The sequence below is a fragment of the Plectropomus leopardus genome, chromosome 15, assembly GCF_026936395.1.
Source record: "Plectropomus leopardus strain MGB_pleo_1.0 chromosome 15, ASM2693639v1, whole genome shotgun sequence".
Taxonomy (NCBI): Eukaryota; Metazoa; Chordata; class Actinopteri; order Perciformes; family Serranidae; genus Plectropomus; species Plectropomus leopardus.
Genome location: NC_142190.1, coordinates 15,451,259 through 15,469,247, shown reverse-complemented (window position 1 = coordinate 15,469,247; position 17,989 = coordinate 15,451,259). Strand labels below are relative to the sequence as shown.

The following is a 17,989-nucleotide window of genomic DNA, read 5'->3' as shown; positions in this document are numbered from 1 at the left end:
CCCTGCAAGTGAGCCCTCTTTGCATCAGCATTTTCTTGACATTGTTCTTACATGAGCCCATCAAATAATGATAAGCGTAATCTAGCTCTGTTCCAACAGGTTAAATGTGTATATGTAAGTAAAAATCTCTATTAGCTTTGGTCATTATGCTTTGCTCTGTTGAAGTTTTGCATACATTTGTTATTCGTCTTCCTGATTGGTGAGGCATTTTTTAATAGCAATTTTCAATTACATTTTTCTTTATATGTTAGCTTGCTCCTGTGATTGTGAAGCACTCAACAAGAACTCTAAAAAGACACTAAAGTGTTGTTTTGATGTGACCGGTTTTCTCATTGAAATCTCACCTAATACAATCACTAATATAAGATTCTCGGCGCACAAAGTGCATCACCATCACTGTCAGTGTCATCATGGTCTTGGCCTTTCAGTTTGCAAAGATACTGAATAGTGTCTGGGTAAATCTGAGAATGCCGATTTGATCACATGTATACTTCACAAAATCCGCAACTACTCCTTTAGATGCTCCTGAGAAAGGCCTTATTCCACCAAGTTATGAAGGATTACATTGCTTAATAGCAGTAGCCATGGTGAGAAAGTGTCCCTAAGTAAGCAAATTCTTGAAGCTCTTCTTTTGGCATAGAGCCCTAAAACTCATCTCTGCTCATTAAAACTGCATATTTAGAACTTTTATCCTTGAAAAAACACTTTAAAATGCCTTAAATTGCTTAGATGTAACCAGAATGTTGCCTCATTTAGTATGTAAAGACCTATGAATATGCAAATTTGTCCTTGCCACTCAGCTGCTCACTTGCATATCTAGCAAACCAGTTCACCTTCAACTCTGCTAATTGCAATTTTACAGTTCTAGATAACGTGAGTCTGACAAGTGAAAGTGAAACTTGGATATGTGATGTATGTCAATGTCTGTCTCAATCCATGTTTTTGTGGCTGCCATTGTGACACTGCAGTTCTGAAGGAAAAATGTTCAATCGCGGTGTTGACTGATTGCGTTTGCTCATGATATGTCTTGTAGCACATAAAAACACCATGTGGACATGTTCAAAATGTGTTTTTCACTGGAGAGGGTCTTTAAACCACTAGAAAACAAATAATCAAGAAATGGTATAATGTGGTTTGTTTTAAGACCCTCAGGAGAAGGTATTCATCAAGGTAGACAGAGAAACTCTGCATTAAAATGACCTGAACCAGTCATGTGAATTTATTTGGGAGGATGACATTTTGCTGTTGGAAGCAGAACTGAAGCAGCTTTTAAGGACTCATCAGGGATTAACATCTTAACCACGTTTATCCAGATTTTGTTATACAACATTTTTGGATGTTATTTTCTCAGTATAATCCATGTATCCAACAAGCAAATGCCATTGCAAATATTGACTACAGATCGTTTCATGGTATTTTACTAATCTGCATGACAATACAACACTGAATGTGACCATAACGCACTGTCACATCTGAAGAACCCTTCAACCTTACATATTCGTAATGTGGTCTGATCTGGGCGTTGCCATGACGCCACACGGTCAGACATCAAATCTGCTGCTGCTGCTGCACCACGGACTGACTCTAGCAGGCCGTTGTCATGGCGACAGGTTGACTGCAGGGAGATAGACTACAGAGGAGGGGAGACTGGCCGTCTGATTTTGCTGACTTGCTGAAGAGCTTCTTCAGAGAACAACTGGCTGTGGAACAGGGCGGAGGACTGCATGGATAAAAGGGAGTTGTTGGTCGTGAGCAAACTGTTGCAGATGGTGATTAATGGATTGGCCTCATTAAAATAGGCTGAAAAAAATCAGTAAATGGAGCAAAGTGTCCAGAGCTGAAAACAATTGTGCAATTATTTTGATAATGGTTTCATTACTTTTCAAGCAAAAGAATTGCTGTTTCCCTTTGTGATATAGGAAACTAAATTGACTTTCTTCAGGTTTTGAGTTCTTTTTTCCAGCCAAAACAAACAACTTGAAATCATCACCTTGAGCTACAGCTGCACAGTAAATCAAATTATTATCGAAATCGCGACAGATGAGGGTAAAATGTGTCTCAACATACCATTATAAATCATACACTGTGGTTCTGCAGAGATGCTCGACGCTACAAATCATATTCCAGACATAAGGGACTTGAGTGGTAAAGACCAAAGCAAAAACCACACGACAATTCTTATATATTTTCTGATTGAAAATTAAATGCAACATGAACACTCCCACTAAAACTGCAGCTCATTTTGCATAATTGTTAAAATAATTAAAATTGGGTTTCTTTTTTGCATATCTTACAGTCCTAATTTAAGCTATGGTCATTTTTTCAAACTGTTTTCTGACATTTCATAAATCAGACAATTCAGCAGTAACATTAAATTTTCACTAATTCTGAGTTACAGCATTTTAGTTTAAAGTGTGTGGGTTTGGGGACAAAACAAGCAACACACATATATCAAATATATTAAATGAAAAATCACAAATTGGTAATGGAAAAAATCATCATCACCTTCTGTGTGGGTAAAGAAGACAGTTTCTTTGAATTGAAACGCATCATTTTTAAAGGAACAAATGTCTCTCTGTAGTTTAAGTCCTTCTTTATGAGATCATTTGTTTTTTTGAAAAACATAGGCTACTATATTAGGTTGAAGTCTAGATCCACTTATACTTTCACACTCCATCAGTCAGTAGGGTTCAGCTTGGTGCTTTGCAAAGGGGACAGAGACTTCCATATTTTCTAATCCGCACATGTGTGCAGTGATTTACACCCCTGGCTGTGGACCCAGTGTTTCATCACTGTAATGAACTGCAGCCACTCCCTCACACAACAGGAAAAAAAAAGGAAAACATAGTACGGTTTTGTATCAAATGTTACAAGCTAAATATCTGCTGAGCTCATAATCACGCAATGTGTGTGTGTATGTGTGTGTGTGTGTGTCTTTGAGTCTGTGTGTATGTGAATGTGATGGTGATGGAGTAGTGTGAAGCAGAGCCCAAAGCTTTCCCTGGAAACCACACCCTGAAGCAACACATTACAACACACAGGCATCAGTGGCTGGAACACAGCAGCAGCATAGATCACACTGTGGAGCCCGAAAACCGTTGCTCATTAGCTCAGAGACGATTCCTTCCTAATCACGAACTTGAAAAGGGAGTGCATACTCCTGACTTCATTTATCCTTTAATAACTTAACCCAGATAATTAAAGTGAGGGAGAAAAAATCCATAAATATCAGCAATGAGAGGAAATGACCTACATTTGATCAGTAAAGCTGTGATGATGAAGTCATTTACCGCTATTTCCAGCTTCTTAAATTTGAGGAATGATTATTTTTCTGTGTTTTTTTTGCGAATGTGAATGTGCGAAAGTGAATCAAGGGTTGCATCCACTGCATCAGATGACTAAAGATTTTCTAAATCAGATTTATAATACTGCACAGAGGGGTGTGTTTTCATGCATGGGTGCTTTACTGAAGTGTCTCTCGCTCTCTCTCTCAAACACACATACACACACACACGAACACACACACACACACACACACACACACACACACACACACACACACACACACACACACACACACACACACACACACACACACACACACACTCATATCGCCCTTTGTCAGTTTCTGCAAACTCTCCCCACTGGCCTAAAACAGCATGCAAGAGGCCACACTCATTTAACAATCAATAGCTTTCCATTACAGCTCAGCAACTGTCTGTCAGTCTGCTGATTCAGCTCGGTTATTCCATCTGCCACTAACATACATAATGTATAACTATGACTGTGGACTGTATTTGATACCAGACTTGAGTTATTTCCAGCCAGTGGAAAACTATGTTAACTCTCAAAGAATTTCAAGAACACATAACTTAAATATTAGTGGCAGCAGTGTTAGGCAGCACATGACCAAACTCTCATACTTTTTCAAAGACACATCATCTGAGAGAGACGTTTTTTCATTAACACATTTTCTAATCTCACTTCATCAATCTAAATTCGGACTGAGCAGTTATTGCGTCCTGGAATTTACAACAAGCAGACCACCACATTTCCCAGAGCTCATGTCATTCAACCACACAAAGCAATATGTTTACAACATTTAACAGAAAATCTAACAAGTGCCAGCATGCAGTTTCCCAAAGTTGCCATCGTGGTTGAGTCAATGAAAAAGAGCAATATGGCATGAAGGGAAAAAAAAGTCTTTAATTTTGAAATACAACCATGCTACCAGGAAGTCCTTCCATCAACTTAGTCCATTATGTTTTTATGATTTCACATTATTACACGTTACTTCCCGTAGAAACGGAACTTAAACTTTTGTGACATTGCTGCAGTTAAACCATCTGTGCTATTATGTGGTTATAATGGGACTAAACCAAACCATTTGTGACATTAACGAGACAGCACCATCCACATAATGAACAGATACCACAGTCGTAATGCTGTCTGAAGTCTTGCTGCAGCCCTGACTTTGGCACGAACCGTATGATGCCTTTCGTATATGCATGTTGCGGCAAATCTACGATCTGACCATAAATGCTGAAGGCTTACTACTGCTGTCTGTGTTTCAACTATGATGGATATTGATTTCAGCTGATTTTAGCCCACACTTCCTCCACAATCCTTACTGGACTTTGATTTCAACTGCTTCATATTCCCTGCCTTGTTCTAAGTGTCCCACAGTAATATCAGGAAAAAGGGATCTACATTGTTCTGCCCGTTCATGACACATTGTCTTATCTGGCACTGATCAGAATTTCACAAAATGCCCGCTTTATACAACTGGATGGATGTTTATGTAACTTTAGATTAAGTATTTATATGTACTTTATTTTGTCAAAAGAACTTGTTTTTTGCAGTTCTGCCCTCCTCACCTACCTGTGCACTAAGATATGTGAAAAAGATCTTGATCCATTCAGAGACTGAATCATTCTGGTTTAGACTTGGAGAGACAACTCTCAAACTAGGATGAACCCATTGACCAGACATTGACTAAAATAGTGACATTGTGGGTTTTCCAGAATAAGCTACAGGGAAGAACAGCAGCAGAGCATGTAGAGGTAAAACCAGAGCAGAACCTACATATTACACATCTATCTCTTTCTAAAGAGATTCATTTTAAAAGTTAGTACACTGTGTAGCCTTCAGCGATTTCAGGCATTCTGCATACACGTTCAATAAAATCCAACAAAACGTCAAAAAGTCTTTGCTATTTTTTTTTTCAAAGCTTATATTCAGTTAAAAAGATGATGATCGATGATAAAATGCTTTCAAACTATGACATGCCTGAATCTCCCTTTTCCTCTGAGACTGCCTTGAATAATTTTGATCGATTTCAAACATGTCTCAACTCACCCTTTTATTTTATCTCTATTGGACTGGTCAAATATAATGAGTTTTCTATCTGTTCTACCTAAGAAAAAAATTCAATAAACAGATTGTAGGAAAAAATGTCTCAACTCTAATCTAGTAACAAAATCAAATTAGATCACAAGGATTCATGTTAGCTTTAAGGGTTAAAATATTCACACATGGCAACAATGATGTTGATCTTGATTTGCTCTGACCCTCCAGGGTCACCGACCATGTCCTCGTTTGTCAATCACAGCACTGTTACAGCATCCAGTTTTTGGAAGGAGGAATAATGTCACTGGATGAGCTGCACAATGTAGACAGTGTCGTTTGTGCAGTCTGTGCTTTTGAGCCAGAAACAGCCAAATATACAGACATTTGTTGCAGCTAACTCGCTAGATGGCTAACTAGCAACTCAAGCACCACAATGTGGAAGAACTCACTAGTAACTCTTATTCTTTCTATCTTTTTCCCTCAGTCTCTCCCCTTTTTCTTTTCATCTCTGTATTCTTGGGAGGCAGCTTCATAAGGCCTCGGGATGAGCATAAACTTTGCTTGCATCTTTCAGCTGAATGCAATCTCACCTCATGTTCAACCTGAACACACAAGATTACATGTTTCTGGACTATATATATTTAAAAACAACAACAACAAAAAACTTTGCAGTACAAGATGTCATCTTCTTATAATTTCTTATATTATTTTTATTTATTGTCTTTTATTGCACTTATTCTTATATTTTTTTAATTTTATTCATTTAGTACTTTAACGGCCTTTCGAAATCTGCCTGTTCTATCGTTTTATTCCTTTGATGGACGTTTGGCATCTTTATCTCATTATTTCTTGACTTCCTGTCTTTGCTTTGTCTGTTAAAGCACTTTCTAACATCTGTTTTTAAAGGTTCTATATAAATAAAGTTATTATTATTATTATTAATAGTAGTAGTAGTAGTAGTAGTAAAATGAAGCACCAAAACTTACAACCTACACAGCTGGGGAAGGAAATAGTGGAAAGTGTCTTATTTTAACAAAATTTAGATTAAGATGATATTTCATCAGTATAGAAAAGCCTTTCAGTTGAGCTAAACCCTCAAAGATAAAAAAGAAATTAGACAAATTAAGAGGACAGAGATATGTTTTTTTACATTCTTGTACAGACTGTAGATTTATTCTGACTGAATTAAACAAATAACTATTGGTGGAGACTTTTATGGTTGTAACCATCACAAATGCTTCTTACTCATCTTCCCCTCCATAAGTGTACTTGATTATATGTGTGCGTGCTTGACTGTGACCTACTCTCGGCGCTGGGTAAACGGTAGAGGATTTGGTGTTTCAACAAATTCAGACAGTTGGTGAAGGATTAGCTTTAACACACACATCACGCAATCATCACAGCTGAGGTCAAACACAAATGTTTATAAAACGGTCAGCCTTAAGTTGCTGAAATTAAACAGATGTATACTAATATCTGTCATTCATCTTAAGTAATACTAGGAATCAGCAAAATGTGTGCTTCCAGCTGCTTTACTCTTCTGATGTATTTTAAGATTTGAAGTCATTGGAAAAAGGTCATTAAACCCCTTTTACCTTCCTCAACTGCATCCTCCCACGAGTGCTGACAAGCACATCAATTAAATTTCTGGCAACAAAGTAGAGTAAAGTTCAGATAGAAAGAAATATCTTTGTCTTTCACCTCAAAAGAAAAACAAAGCACCAAAAATAAAGCTTCTCTCGCCGCACAGGAAACTGTCATTTTTTGTTACACAAGGCAGCAGCAGAAATCAAAAATAGACGACAGGATGTTATTCTTGTACTACTATACGCTGATATGCACTGACAACTTTTTTCCACTTCCACCAGACTGGAGAGAGAAGCTCATAAACCGGGATGCAAATTACAAGTAGCCACTCCTCCGTGCTTAATAAACTGTCCTGGAAAAACAGGCCAAAGAGGATATTAGAGACCTCAGTTAGCTGCGACAAGGGTCTCCCTTGTGTGTGGAGAGAGCTGCAGGGAGGCAGGCGGGGACCAGTGGAAGAGGGAAGTCATCCTGAATGTGCACCAGTTCCTCTGCTGCAGCACTGTTGCCTAGCAAGCATAAATATTTACTCTTTACCCAAAACTGCACCGGATTTTTTTTCACTTTCTGGAAAAGTGAAAACAATGAGACTTATCAATCTAAATTAATTGTGGAGGCTCCTGCCAGCCACGGTCACAGCGAGATCCTGTTAGTCTGGAATGTTGATCCTGTGATTGGCTGGAGTCGTGTAATATGGATCTGATCGAGGCAGACAGGTTGAATTATAAACTCTCTCAGTCAAGAAGTCTGAGTCAAGAAGTGTTGGCGTGTGACTGAAGTGTGTGTCAAATCACATCCCCACACGACAAACCAAACAGGGGTTGTATTTTCCTGCCATCGCAACTGTATGTTGGTCGCCATGGTGAGTCGCACGGCAACGCCTGGGCGGCCACGGGGTATTTTGTTTGCACTCTAGCCCACTTTGCTGAAGCCTGTGTGGCGATGGCACACTCTGGCGTGGCGGAGCCGTGTTTTGTGGTGCGTCAACTCGGGGAACGGGTTTCATTTTTGGGCAGAGCCGTCGTCTGCCGGTTCTGTTTCATGCCCACAGATGCTCGTTCCAGCTGGAGGGGATTACTGATGACATGTACCAGCCTGGAGAAACACTGAGGCTGCTGTGAGTGGGTATGAGAGAAGAGAAGAACCACACCTAGAAAACTGACAGAGCCACTGTGGCAGAGTGTAGACGTGAGGAAACAGCTGGAATAGAGCGGGCAGGCATGGAAATACTGAAGGAAAGTCCGGGGAGGGGAGGAGGTTATGAAGCAGATAGAAGGTCACTGGTGGCAGCATGTGCCCTTATAATTCAACTGATTCATGACATCAGCACTAATTTTGTCCAATCACGTAGATGATATGACTCTGTGATGGCTGAGCAAATTAAATGAGTGCAGACTTCTATAAATACTGGCCCAGTGTTGATTTTTTTTTTTTTTTTTTTACAAAGTTAACAAAATACTACAGCTGCTTTCCAGAGATGGAGCAAGCTGCAGCTTTTCAGAGCCACCTGCATGTGCAGTACACACGTTTTGGTCAAAGGATTGTCAGAATATTTCCTGCTCTAACTGAGGCAAGTTTCCGTCATGCCAATGTTGCCAACATTAAATCGTTACAGTGTTTGTCTCTTCAAGATTGCAGAATCTAATTCATGTTCATATACTTGAAATGTTTATTATAATAAACCCTATTTTTGATACAATGATGGCTAGCCTATTTTCAACAATACCCATTAATTTATTCAATTGCAATTAATCACAGAATGTAGATAGTTAATCACAATTAACTGCATTTTTATTGGTATGTTTTCAGTTTCATTATTTGGCATTTAAAACTGTGTTGAGGTCCATATTGACATGGTAAATCAATTCTTACCAGATTGACTTGATTAGGAATCAAATGCATAAAGGGGGCATGTCTGTAAAGTGCTCAGACAAGTCAGATATCTTGAGGTCAGAGGTCAAGGGAGTGATATTTAGCTCCCTTCCTGAGAAGAGAGAAGAGGCGTAAACACTGGATTCCTCAGGTCTTCTAGTTTCAGATGATAACTGTTTCATCACTTCACCTTTATGACTTAGCCTGGTACTGCCTCTTAAAGACTGGAATGCAGTTTTTTTAAAAACGCTTTATACACGGACCTTAATCGCATCACAATTAATGCGTTAATGCTGACAACCCTACTCAACATATCCTCATAGAACATTTTGCATGATATTCTACAAAAATGCAAACACTAGTGTTCGTAAGTCATCCCACAAATTAGCGCTCAACGAATGACGTTACGTCCTTGATTTTAAGTTATATAATTTTAGTACAGTAACGGAGTTGAGGTTTATGCAACTAATCTACTGTGGTTAGGTTTATGAGAAGAAACATGGGTGGGCATCTTTAGGTTTAGGCAAGTGAGGTTACTGTGGTTAGGGTTAAGGAAAAAAAACATGGTGAGGATGTTATTACTGGCTCATGAGTATGTGGGATATGTACTAATTTGGGAGCATGACTTTTCGTGGGAGAACATACCAACAGTTAATGAAAACAGCCTGATGTTTGTTTCAAATTGTGTTTTGACGCACTATGGATTCACAGAAAACCATTAATGCACATACTGGGTGTGATATAGAAGACAACTGTTGGTGCTGTTGTAATTGTAATTTGAGTATTACTTGTGACATTGTTGTCTTTCTAACAAAAACACGAGTGCACTATAAAGAGATTCGCAAGGTTTTTTTGTTGTACTAAGTGGTGGCTCAAAGTTTGCTATCCCTAGTGGTGGAAACGGGTAATGCCAGAAAAAATGTTGGTGTTTTATATTTATTCAGTTTCCAGAAAGGAAACCAGTGAAGATGGCCAAAATCCAAACTTGGGGCTTCAAAACAGCAGCCCACAAACCAATGGGTGACATCATGGTAGCTACGCCTATTATTTATACAGTCAGTGGTTTCTGCAAACAATTGATATGCTACATTTGTGCGATATTATGTTGCGGATACATTAAAACTTTCTGTTTCAACAAAACTGTTGTTACTGTGTTAGGGTTTGGCAAAAAAAAGACACTTGGTCATAGTTAGGATAAGATCATGTTTTGGCTCAAAATACCCAGTTTTGGTGGGTATCCCTGGTGGAAGTGTGTGGCCAGGTACTAGTGGTTGAGATTGAACTAAATACTGCGTCCTGTGCATGGACTGTTTATAAAGATGGATGACATGACAGATCCTGAAAGTGAGGCTAAAACGTCTGGATCGCCCCCTGGTGGCTGACTGCAGTACAGGTCATAAAGCCAGCCTCCTCCATGTTAGCGAATGGGATGTGGGCCAAACTAAAAACTCAAAGCGCATCCCAAATGTTTTTTTCCCCAAAAATGGTTTCTGTCATTTAAGGTAGTTCTTATAACCTTGATGTTTGTTCAAGTGATTTTCCTGATAAGTTCAGTTTTAATGAGTTATTCAATTCTATAAAAACCCCTGCACTACCCCACAGAGATCGCTACTGTGCAGACTCTGGCTCAGAATTAAGTAACTAGAGCAAGACAGCAGCCGTCATATCCCAGATACTTAGATATTACTTAGGCATAGGGATAAGTAGGGAGGTGTCATCTATAATTATATACTTATTTATACAGTCTATGGTCCTGTGTTATCAAAATGCACCTGCCATTGACACCAGTAACCACAGGTGTCGCCAAATCAACTACAAATTAAATCTTAATGACTATATTTTAGTCTGTCTGAAAAAAATGGACTACAGTGATGTGTTAAGAGCAAAAACTAATTTAGTAAAGTAAAGTTGTAGTAGTAGTAAAGTAGTAAAGCAGTGTGAAAACTGAGCTTCCTCACTAAAACTAACTTGAAAGCTAATGAATGAGTCCTCTGTGTGATGTGAAGCCACCTTATCTCTGCTCCTGGTCAGGAACATCAATGAGATACTTTGTTCTGTGGTAAACGCTGAGTGTCAGTGTAGTTAACATGTTGGTTACAACTGAACTGAGCTTGTCTTTGAGGATTACAATAATTTTCCAACTGAGGCTGCCTTTTTATCAAACCATGAGGAGAGGAGACAGATCTTATCTCGGTGAGTCTAGTGCCCTCAGCGTCACTTATGGATTCTCTATCTGGAGATATGGGTGTTTTGACATTGATGCCATTCCTTTCGCAGGTTTAACACCCCAAAATTCTACCATAAATGAAAACTAAAGAAAAAAAACCACCCAAACCTTCCTGTGGGGGGCTGGTAATATTAAAATTTCCATCCCTATAATGACTGTGTAAAACATGCCATGGAAAATAGTGGCCCACTTTGGTATATTATAGAGACATGCCCTACTTAAAGAGTAATGACATCTACAGCGTGTGCTCAGAATATGGATGCAGATTTCAAGACGTCTACGGGCCAAAAGCCTAAAACCAGCCCTTTGGTGTAATATCAGCTGAGGAGACGAGACAAAGGCTGTGTCTCCCACAGCCAAGCAACACACCCCTGACTGCAGCCTGGGCTGCAACAATGAGAACTGGAAGGCAGGCATTTCAGACACACACACACACATATAGAGAGGGAGAGGTTTATCTGCAGTTGTAACACACACCAGCACCCAGCTGGCTGGCTGTGTAACACCAGCCTGCCCCTAATTCAACCTCCACCCTCGATGCTCTGACTGAAGTGTGAATCTTTCTCCTTCCCCTGATGCGGGAATACAAGCACCCCATTACAAGGCCTGCTTATCAAAGCTCATCACAAATGGGCGTGTATTTCCCCCACCTCTCTTTTTCCTCCTCTCACTCTGCTCTGCACCAGCCTGCAACATGAACACCAGCCCATGTCTGCAGGGGGCACATGTCATTTTTAACATTAATATAAATCAGGCCATTAGTAGAAATAATGAGCTGATGTACAATAACTGCAAATTATTTTACACTACTCCCTTTTGTTTCATTTTTTTGCAAACTAATACCCACAGGACGATATAATTAGGCTATGGTATAAATAGAATACTTTTAAGTATGTCAGTGAAAACACTGTGCATCAAAATGGCGTGAAGCTCACTGAAAATGACTAACATCAGTGTTCAATACAAATGATCAATGAGGCCTGAAAAAAATATCCTCAAGATAGAAAGGGCTGAGCATATTCTTGTCAAAAAAACACTTAAAACGTAATTTCTTAACGTTTCACACACATCAAAACCCTTTTCCTTTTGCAAAATGTAAAAAGGAAATACAGGGGTAATGGGTAGCTCATAAAGCATATTAATGCAATATTATAGTAATGTGCTGCCAAGCTACATTAAAAAAAAAAAGATCATTAACCACAATGGGCCACCATAAAGTCCCAGCTATGCGGTGCAGACAGCAAAAGTCCCTGCAGAAACATGACAGTGATTTTTATGGGCGAGCCGGCTGGCTGCGCGCATGGAGCCCCTCAACAAAGAAGATGCAGGACACCTTTAAGAAAACGCCTCATCTCTCTGCCTGGCTGTCACTATGGCAGCCACTCATGCCATTTCATGGTGCGTATTTTTTCCAGCGTCTTCCTGCGGCCAAGTATGACAATAGAAGGAAAAATTACGAGCCGTGCCGGTGGCTGCATTTAACTGTTCATGACGCTAACGCAGTGATTTGCAACAACGGGCATCAAAGTTCCCACAGCCAGTGAAGCATAAATAACTCTTTTATACTCACTGTGATCTTTGGGATGTTCTTTTTGCCCTGGTAAGACATTTTTCGTCCGATTCCACCTTTCAAATCAAGCTAGGAAAAAAACGGTATTCCCTCTCTACGGATGCTGCAGCGGCCCTCGCCTGGATGGGAGCTTCAGGGAATGGTCGCCACTCTGTCAGTGCGATGTAAAGTGCCTCGCAGAGTGCTATAGGAGCGTACTGCTTCAGACAGCCGGCCCCTCCCTCAATAGGCTCCATTGGAGAGACGCACTGTCGCGATCTTTCCACTGGGGGGTGCAGCTGCTCACTAGCCTGCATGCAGTTGTCTGCATTACTGAGCTGTCACACATTTTTCATGCACATATACTACAACATTTATCATGCATTAGATATTATTAGCCAGTTTTTTTCTGCATAAATACCGTAAAAATCATCTTAAAAAGCTGCTTTACATTAATCAGCCTGTGGTCTGTTCTGTGTCTGTGCATCACTTCCAAGGAGTTAAATCATAAGAATAAAATGCTGGTAATAATTGATTGATTAGAAAAGTATGTGTGGCACTATAGGGCCCAATCAGAAGCATCAGTAACAGGAATCCTGAAATTATTGGGATACTTTTAAAATCCTGTTGCACCACTGCAATAATATTCAATATGTAGGCATACAATGAATTGCAAAAAATTAAAAGATCAATCTTTTGGTTTTAAAGGGGACTTTGAAGTTGCACAAAGTTTACATAATTAAATTGCTCTGTAAAATACATTTATGTTTTAAGTGTAAGAATATTCAGATGTCTTATTTCATAAATACAAGCAAATCTGTCTAGATGAATATGCAAAAATGAATCCCGAATAAATTCATGATCATTTTTTGTTGTTTAAGCTTTTGAAACCGGAGATAATTGGCTGGATTTCTTTCAAAAGCATTGAAAGAAGGCAATCACCCAAAACATAGCAAGAAATTAGTAAAAAAGACCTCAACAGACCTAACAATTCTGTAACACAATTTTAAATAAGCAATTTTGATAATTAGCTATAAAAACTTTTTTCATTTTTTTTCTTGTTTCCTGCAAAGTGTTCCCCACAAAATGTTTCCCTTGCTAAATCTACTAATTTCTTGCAATTTGTGGAACATTTCTTCCCAAGCTGTTTAAGAAATCCTAACACTTTGCTTTGGGTTTAAGAGTTAAATGCTTGTGAAAAGTGTCTGAAAGCAGCACAAGAAAAGTGATGTCGCTACAGATTTAAATAGAAATGCTAAATAAAAATGTATCATTCAAGTAGGTTCAAAGTGTAAATCTTAACCAATCATTACCTACAGATTTTGTTTTTCTGAACAAAGAGGAGGGGCAAAATCATGTAGCAGCTGTCACTGAGCCTGTCCACCACATTACACACCCCACGTCTACTCACCATGACACACATACACACACACACGCTCTCTCTGCATGTCCCCACCCAGCCATGTGTCTCTATTGTTTAGACCTAAAGTGGATCCCCCTTCACTCCTCTGGTCGTTTCCTCCACTCCCCTCCTCAGCACTAATGCACCCATAATGAGCTTCAGAGGCGTGCACGTGACTGAGGGTGTGCCTGTGTACATGTGTGTGTATATGTACTACTACCATCAGCTAAAAAAAATCAGACTTTCAGTTAGTACATAGATTTAAAAGTTTTTTTAAATGATAGAACCTCATTTATGTGTGAGCTACATTGAAAAATAATTAACAATGAATTTGTGGACTATCACAATTTTTAGTCCTATAAAATGTGTTTATTATAAAGATTTGTTTGGTGAAATTTTTAAGGAGAAATCTTTACTGTATTTGAATGCAGACGTTACAGGAACTAGATCAAGTTCCTCTGCGTTACATTTATAAGTACAGTATATATATATACATACATATACATATATATATTTATTTAAAAAAAATATATATATATAATGTTATACAGTATGTTCATAATGTAACATAACACACATAGCACATAACACTTTTGTATTAAGTTAGTGTTTTAAGTTTCACTTTATCAAATGTCTATTTGTATTTAGGTTGTACATGTGTTTGCATACATCTCTGTTCTTTCCAAACCGTTTCCTCTACAACAAATTCCGGATATTTGGAGGAGCTATGCTTAAAAAATTTATATATTTTTCTCCATATAAATGAAGGGCCACTGGTTGTTTCCTCCTGCCTTTGGCTACAAGAGGATGCAGCGCCTGCATGCTGACATGTCCTTTCATGGCAGTGAGGCTGTAAGGCATTACCTCAGCATTCCCAGGCCTTGGAGAATGCATCAACAACACAAGTCTGCAGGCCTGCTACCTCTGCAGACCAAATGAACCAACTGACAGTGACAGACAGACAGCCAGACAGATTGAGGATGAAGCAAAGACTGTCATCTCATCAAAGCTGCACCAGCAGACTAATGCCTCATTTCCACTGCATGGTTTGGATCGACTCAACCAACTTTTAGTAAGTGCTTTTCTCTATTTTTTTTCCACTGTGGAAAGTAGCCCCATAGTGATAAAAATGTAAAATCTGACCTAACATCATTCTCATTGTGATACTCGCTGAATCCTCTGAACAGCAACCAAACAGAGGAACATCTGCACTTTGTCGTTTGTTGTTGGCTGCCATTTTTTAAAAATCTGGGTCGAGTTAACCCTTTAAAACCTGAGAATATTGACTTGATTTCTTTGAAAAAAACAAGGGAAGAAGGAAAGAAGAAACAACAGAAGAAATGACCCAAAAATTAGCAAGAAATCAGTAAAAAAAAAAAAAAAGTACAAGAAAATTTACCTGAAAATTAGTTTTAATTTGTTGTATTACAAAATGGAAATAACCTGCAAAAATAACTTAGAAAATGATAACAATTCTTTAACATAATTTACAATATGCAACAATGATAACTGATAATACAGTTTTTCCCTAGCTTTTTTCCAAATATTTTTCTAGATCTACTAATTTCTTGCAATTTGTGTAACATTTCTTACAAAGTTGCCTATTGCCTTTTTCTCAGGGTTAAATACTTCTGAAAGGCATCTGAAAGCAGCACAAGAAAAGTGATGCCGCTCCAGGATTCAAGGGGTTTATAAAAAAAATCACTATACATAATAGTGCATTTCCAAAAAGTTGGGGGGCTTGCAAAAGACAGACTTTAAAAGGATCCTCAACATTGAAACAGTAAAGACTGAATCCCTACAGAGATCGCACTATGAGGTGAAGTCCCTTCTTTGTGTCACCTTTGCACTTTTACACAGAACCAAACAACAGCGTGATGGGTGTGACGTTTAGCACAACAGCATCTGCCTCTAGTGTGACATATAACATTCGTGTCAGCAGTGTTTTACCAACTATAACAATATAATTACTGTGGCAAAAACAATCATTTACCTTCTCTTTTATATGGCAGCTGTTCTCATCCTCGGCTAAGAAGTGCCTGGATCTAATTATTTTCCCAATTTGTTGCCATTTTCAGCCCCTTTTTCATGTAGTTAATTGCTGTTAGCTGCTTTTTAAATCTCCCACGGTGGGTCACACAACACACTGTCAAAATGTCAGTCATCCTGCCCAGGGTCCCGTCCTGCCCCCATTCACTGTTGTGACTATCTCAGCTCAAAGGTGAGAAAACTCATACCATTCTGCAATCGTACTTTTTATCCAGACCAGCAGCGGCATAATATGCCCGCCTTATACAGGCAGTTGGCAGCTCAGTCCCTCAGACTACATTTCCCATAATGCAACTCAACAGTGTCTTTTTGTTGTACTACAGTAAACACCCAGGGTCTTCAAACTTTACACCCCAGGGTGTAACACAGCCTTTCTGTAAATTTGATGTCTCCAAGTATAAGCTGAGATAACCTTGATGACATCACTATGACATCACCGGGGTTATAATAAGGATTTTTAGATCATGTTCCACATAAAGTAGCTTTAATAACTACCCTGAAGGATGCCTTCATAATCCTCTAATTATACTTTACACATGCATTTGTAGATGTGTGAATTTAGACTCGTTTAAATGTGTCATATTTGGGTCTGTATATCAACTGACTGTGCCCCTCCCAGTCTGACCACCACCCTGCAGGATAACAAAGAGGAGGGGGGGTTCCTCCCCAGACCAGCTCCCCTGGACATCTGGCCAACCACTCCCTATTCTTCGCTTGATTACAGCAGCTGATTGCAATAATTAGCCCAGCAGACAGGAAGAAACCAATGAAATCTATAATTCTGATCATTAGTGTTTAAAATCATTTCAAGCTTATTGCACATCTTAGTAAGATGTTAGCATGTTAGTAACATAACTACAAATGAACTCTAAAAATAAACAATCTATATTGAATTCAGCATTATAATGTCTACTACATTGTGAATTAACTGAAATCTAAGTAAAACTGATGCACTTGATAAAAGTGACACTCAATTGCCCGACATCTTCCACAGTCAGTGTTTCTGCTTGTCATTAGTTTGCATGAAAAGTTTCATGTTAAGCCAAAGTAGCACCCAGACTGTACTGGGAAATGTCAGAAGAGTAAGCATGTCCTGTCTGTCCTGTCAGTCCGATGTCCTCAAACCAAAGCAAAAAATGCACACAACCTTACTCTCTATTTCTTGCTGAATCATCTGGTCCCTCAGGAGCTGCAATATTGCAGTTCAGTACTAGGCCACATGGAGGAAACTGGCTTCCTTCCAGACTGAAGATGCCTACTGCAAGTACTGTCCATGCTTAAGAGGAAACATAATTTTATGCCCTGATGCACTGTGGCAGAAAGGGCTGTTAAAGTTACATTTAAAAAGTAAGAGAGAAGGAGAATGTATTAAGTAAATGTATTATTAGGATGATACGAGGATTCAAATAGGTTGCTTGGGGGTGCGTGCACCGGCCCAGTCCCAAACTGTCTGCTGTCAGGCTGTGAATCAATAACAGCAGAGGAATCGCTGAGGTGTAAATGATAAGGACAAACCCTTCAAACAAAACAGTGAATAAAATATTCACAAGAAAACTTTTCATTTCTACTGCAGATAATGTACCTATATTCTTAAATAAAAAGAGCTCTGTGGCTTCAGTCAGTCCCCTAGCATTAGCGTTATTGTCACACAACAAGTCGGTCACTCTTCTGCCTGCTGCTGTGTCTCTAATGAATGAACGCTGGGAGACAACAGAGGGCGATAAGACATCTGCCAGCACAGCAGAAACAGCAACGGATAGACTTGTTTTACCTTCTGTATGTTTAGATGTGGATAAAGCAGTATTTAAATTGTCATTACCACCTACGCTAGATGAGTCCCTATAAGTGGGACTCATCTAGTGTAGGTGGTAATGACAGTGATCAACTAGGATCTAATTAGTCTGTCTCTTTTTTGGACACTGTAGAATCTGCTGCCAAAATCATAAAGGCTCCA

The 17,989-nt window shown here is 39.1% G+C and overlaps 1 protein-coding gene across 4 annotated transcripts in view; it reads right to left on the bottom strand.

Annotated features, from left to right (window-relative positions):
• dpysl3 (dihydropyrimidinase like 3) overlaps nucleotides 1-17,989 on the bottom strand; it is a 50,526-nt gene that overhangs the window by 27,964 nt on the left and 4,573 nt on the right. Inside the window, exon 1 of one of the 4 annotated variants that reach the window (XM_042498997.2) lies at nucleotides 12,606-12,807. The exons of the other annotated variants lie outside the window; for them this stretch is intronic. Coding sequence (XP_042354931.1) covers nucleotides 12,606-12,644 — 39 coding nt within the window. The 5' untranslated portion in view covers nucleotides 12,645-12,807. Of the gene's footprint in view, nucleotides 1-12,605; nucleotides 12,808-17,989 lie in introns of those variants that run through there. 4 annotated transcript variants of the gene reach the window in all.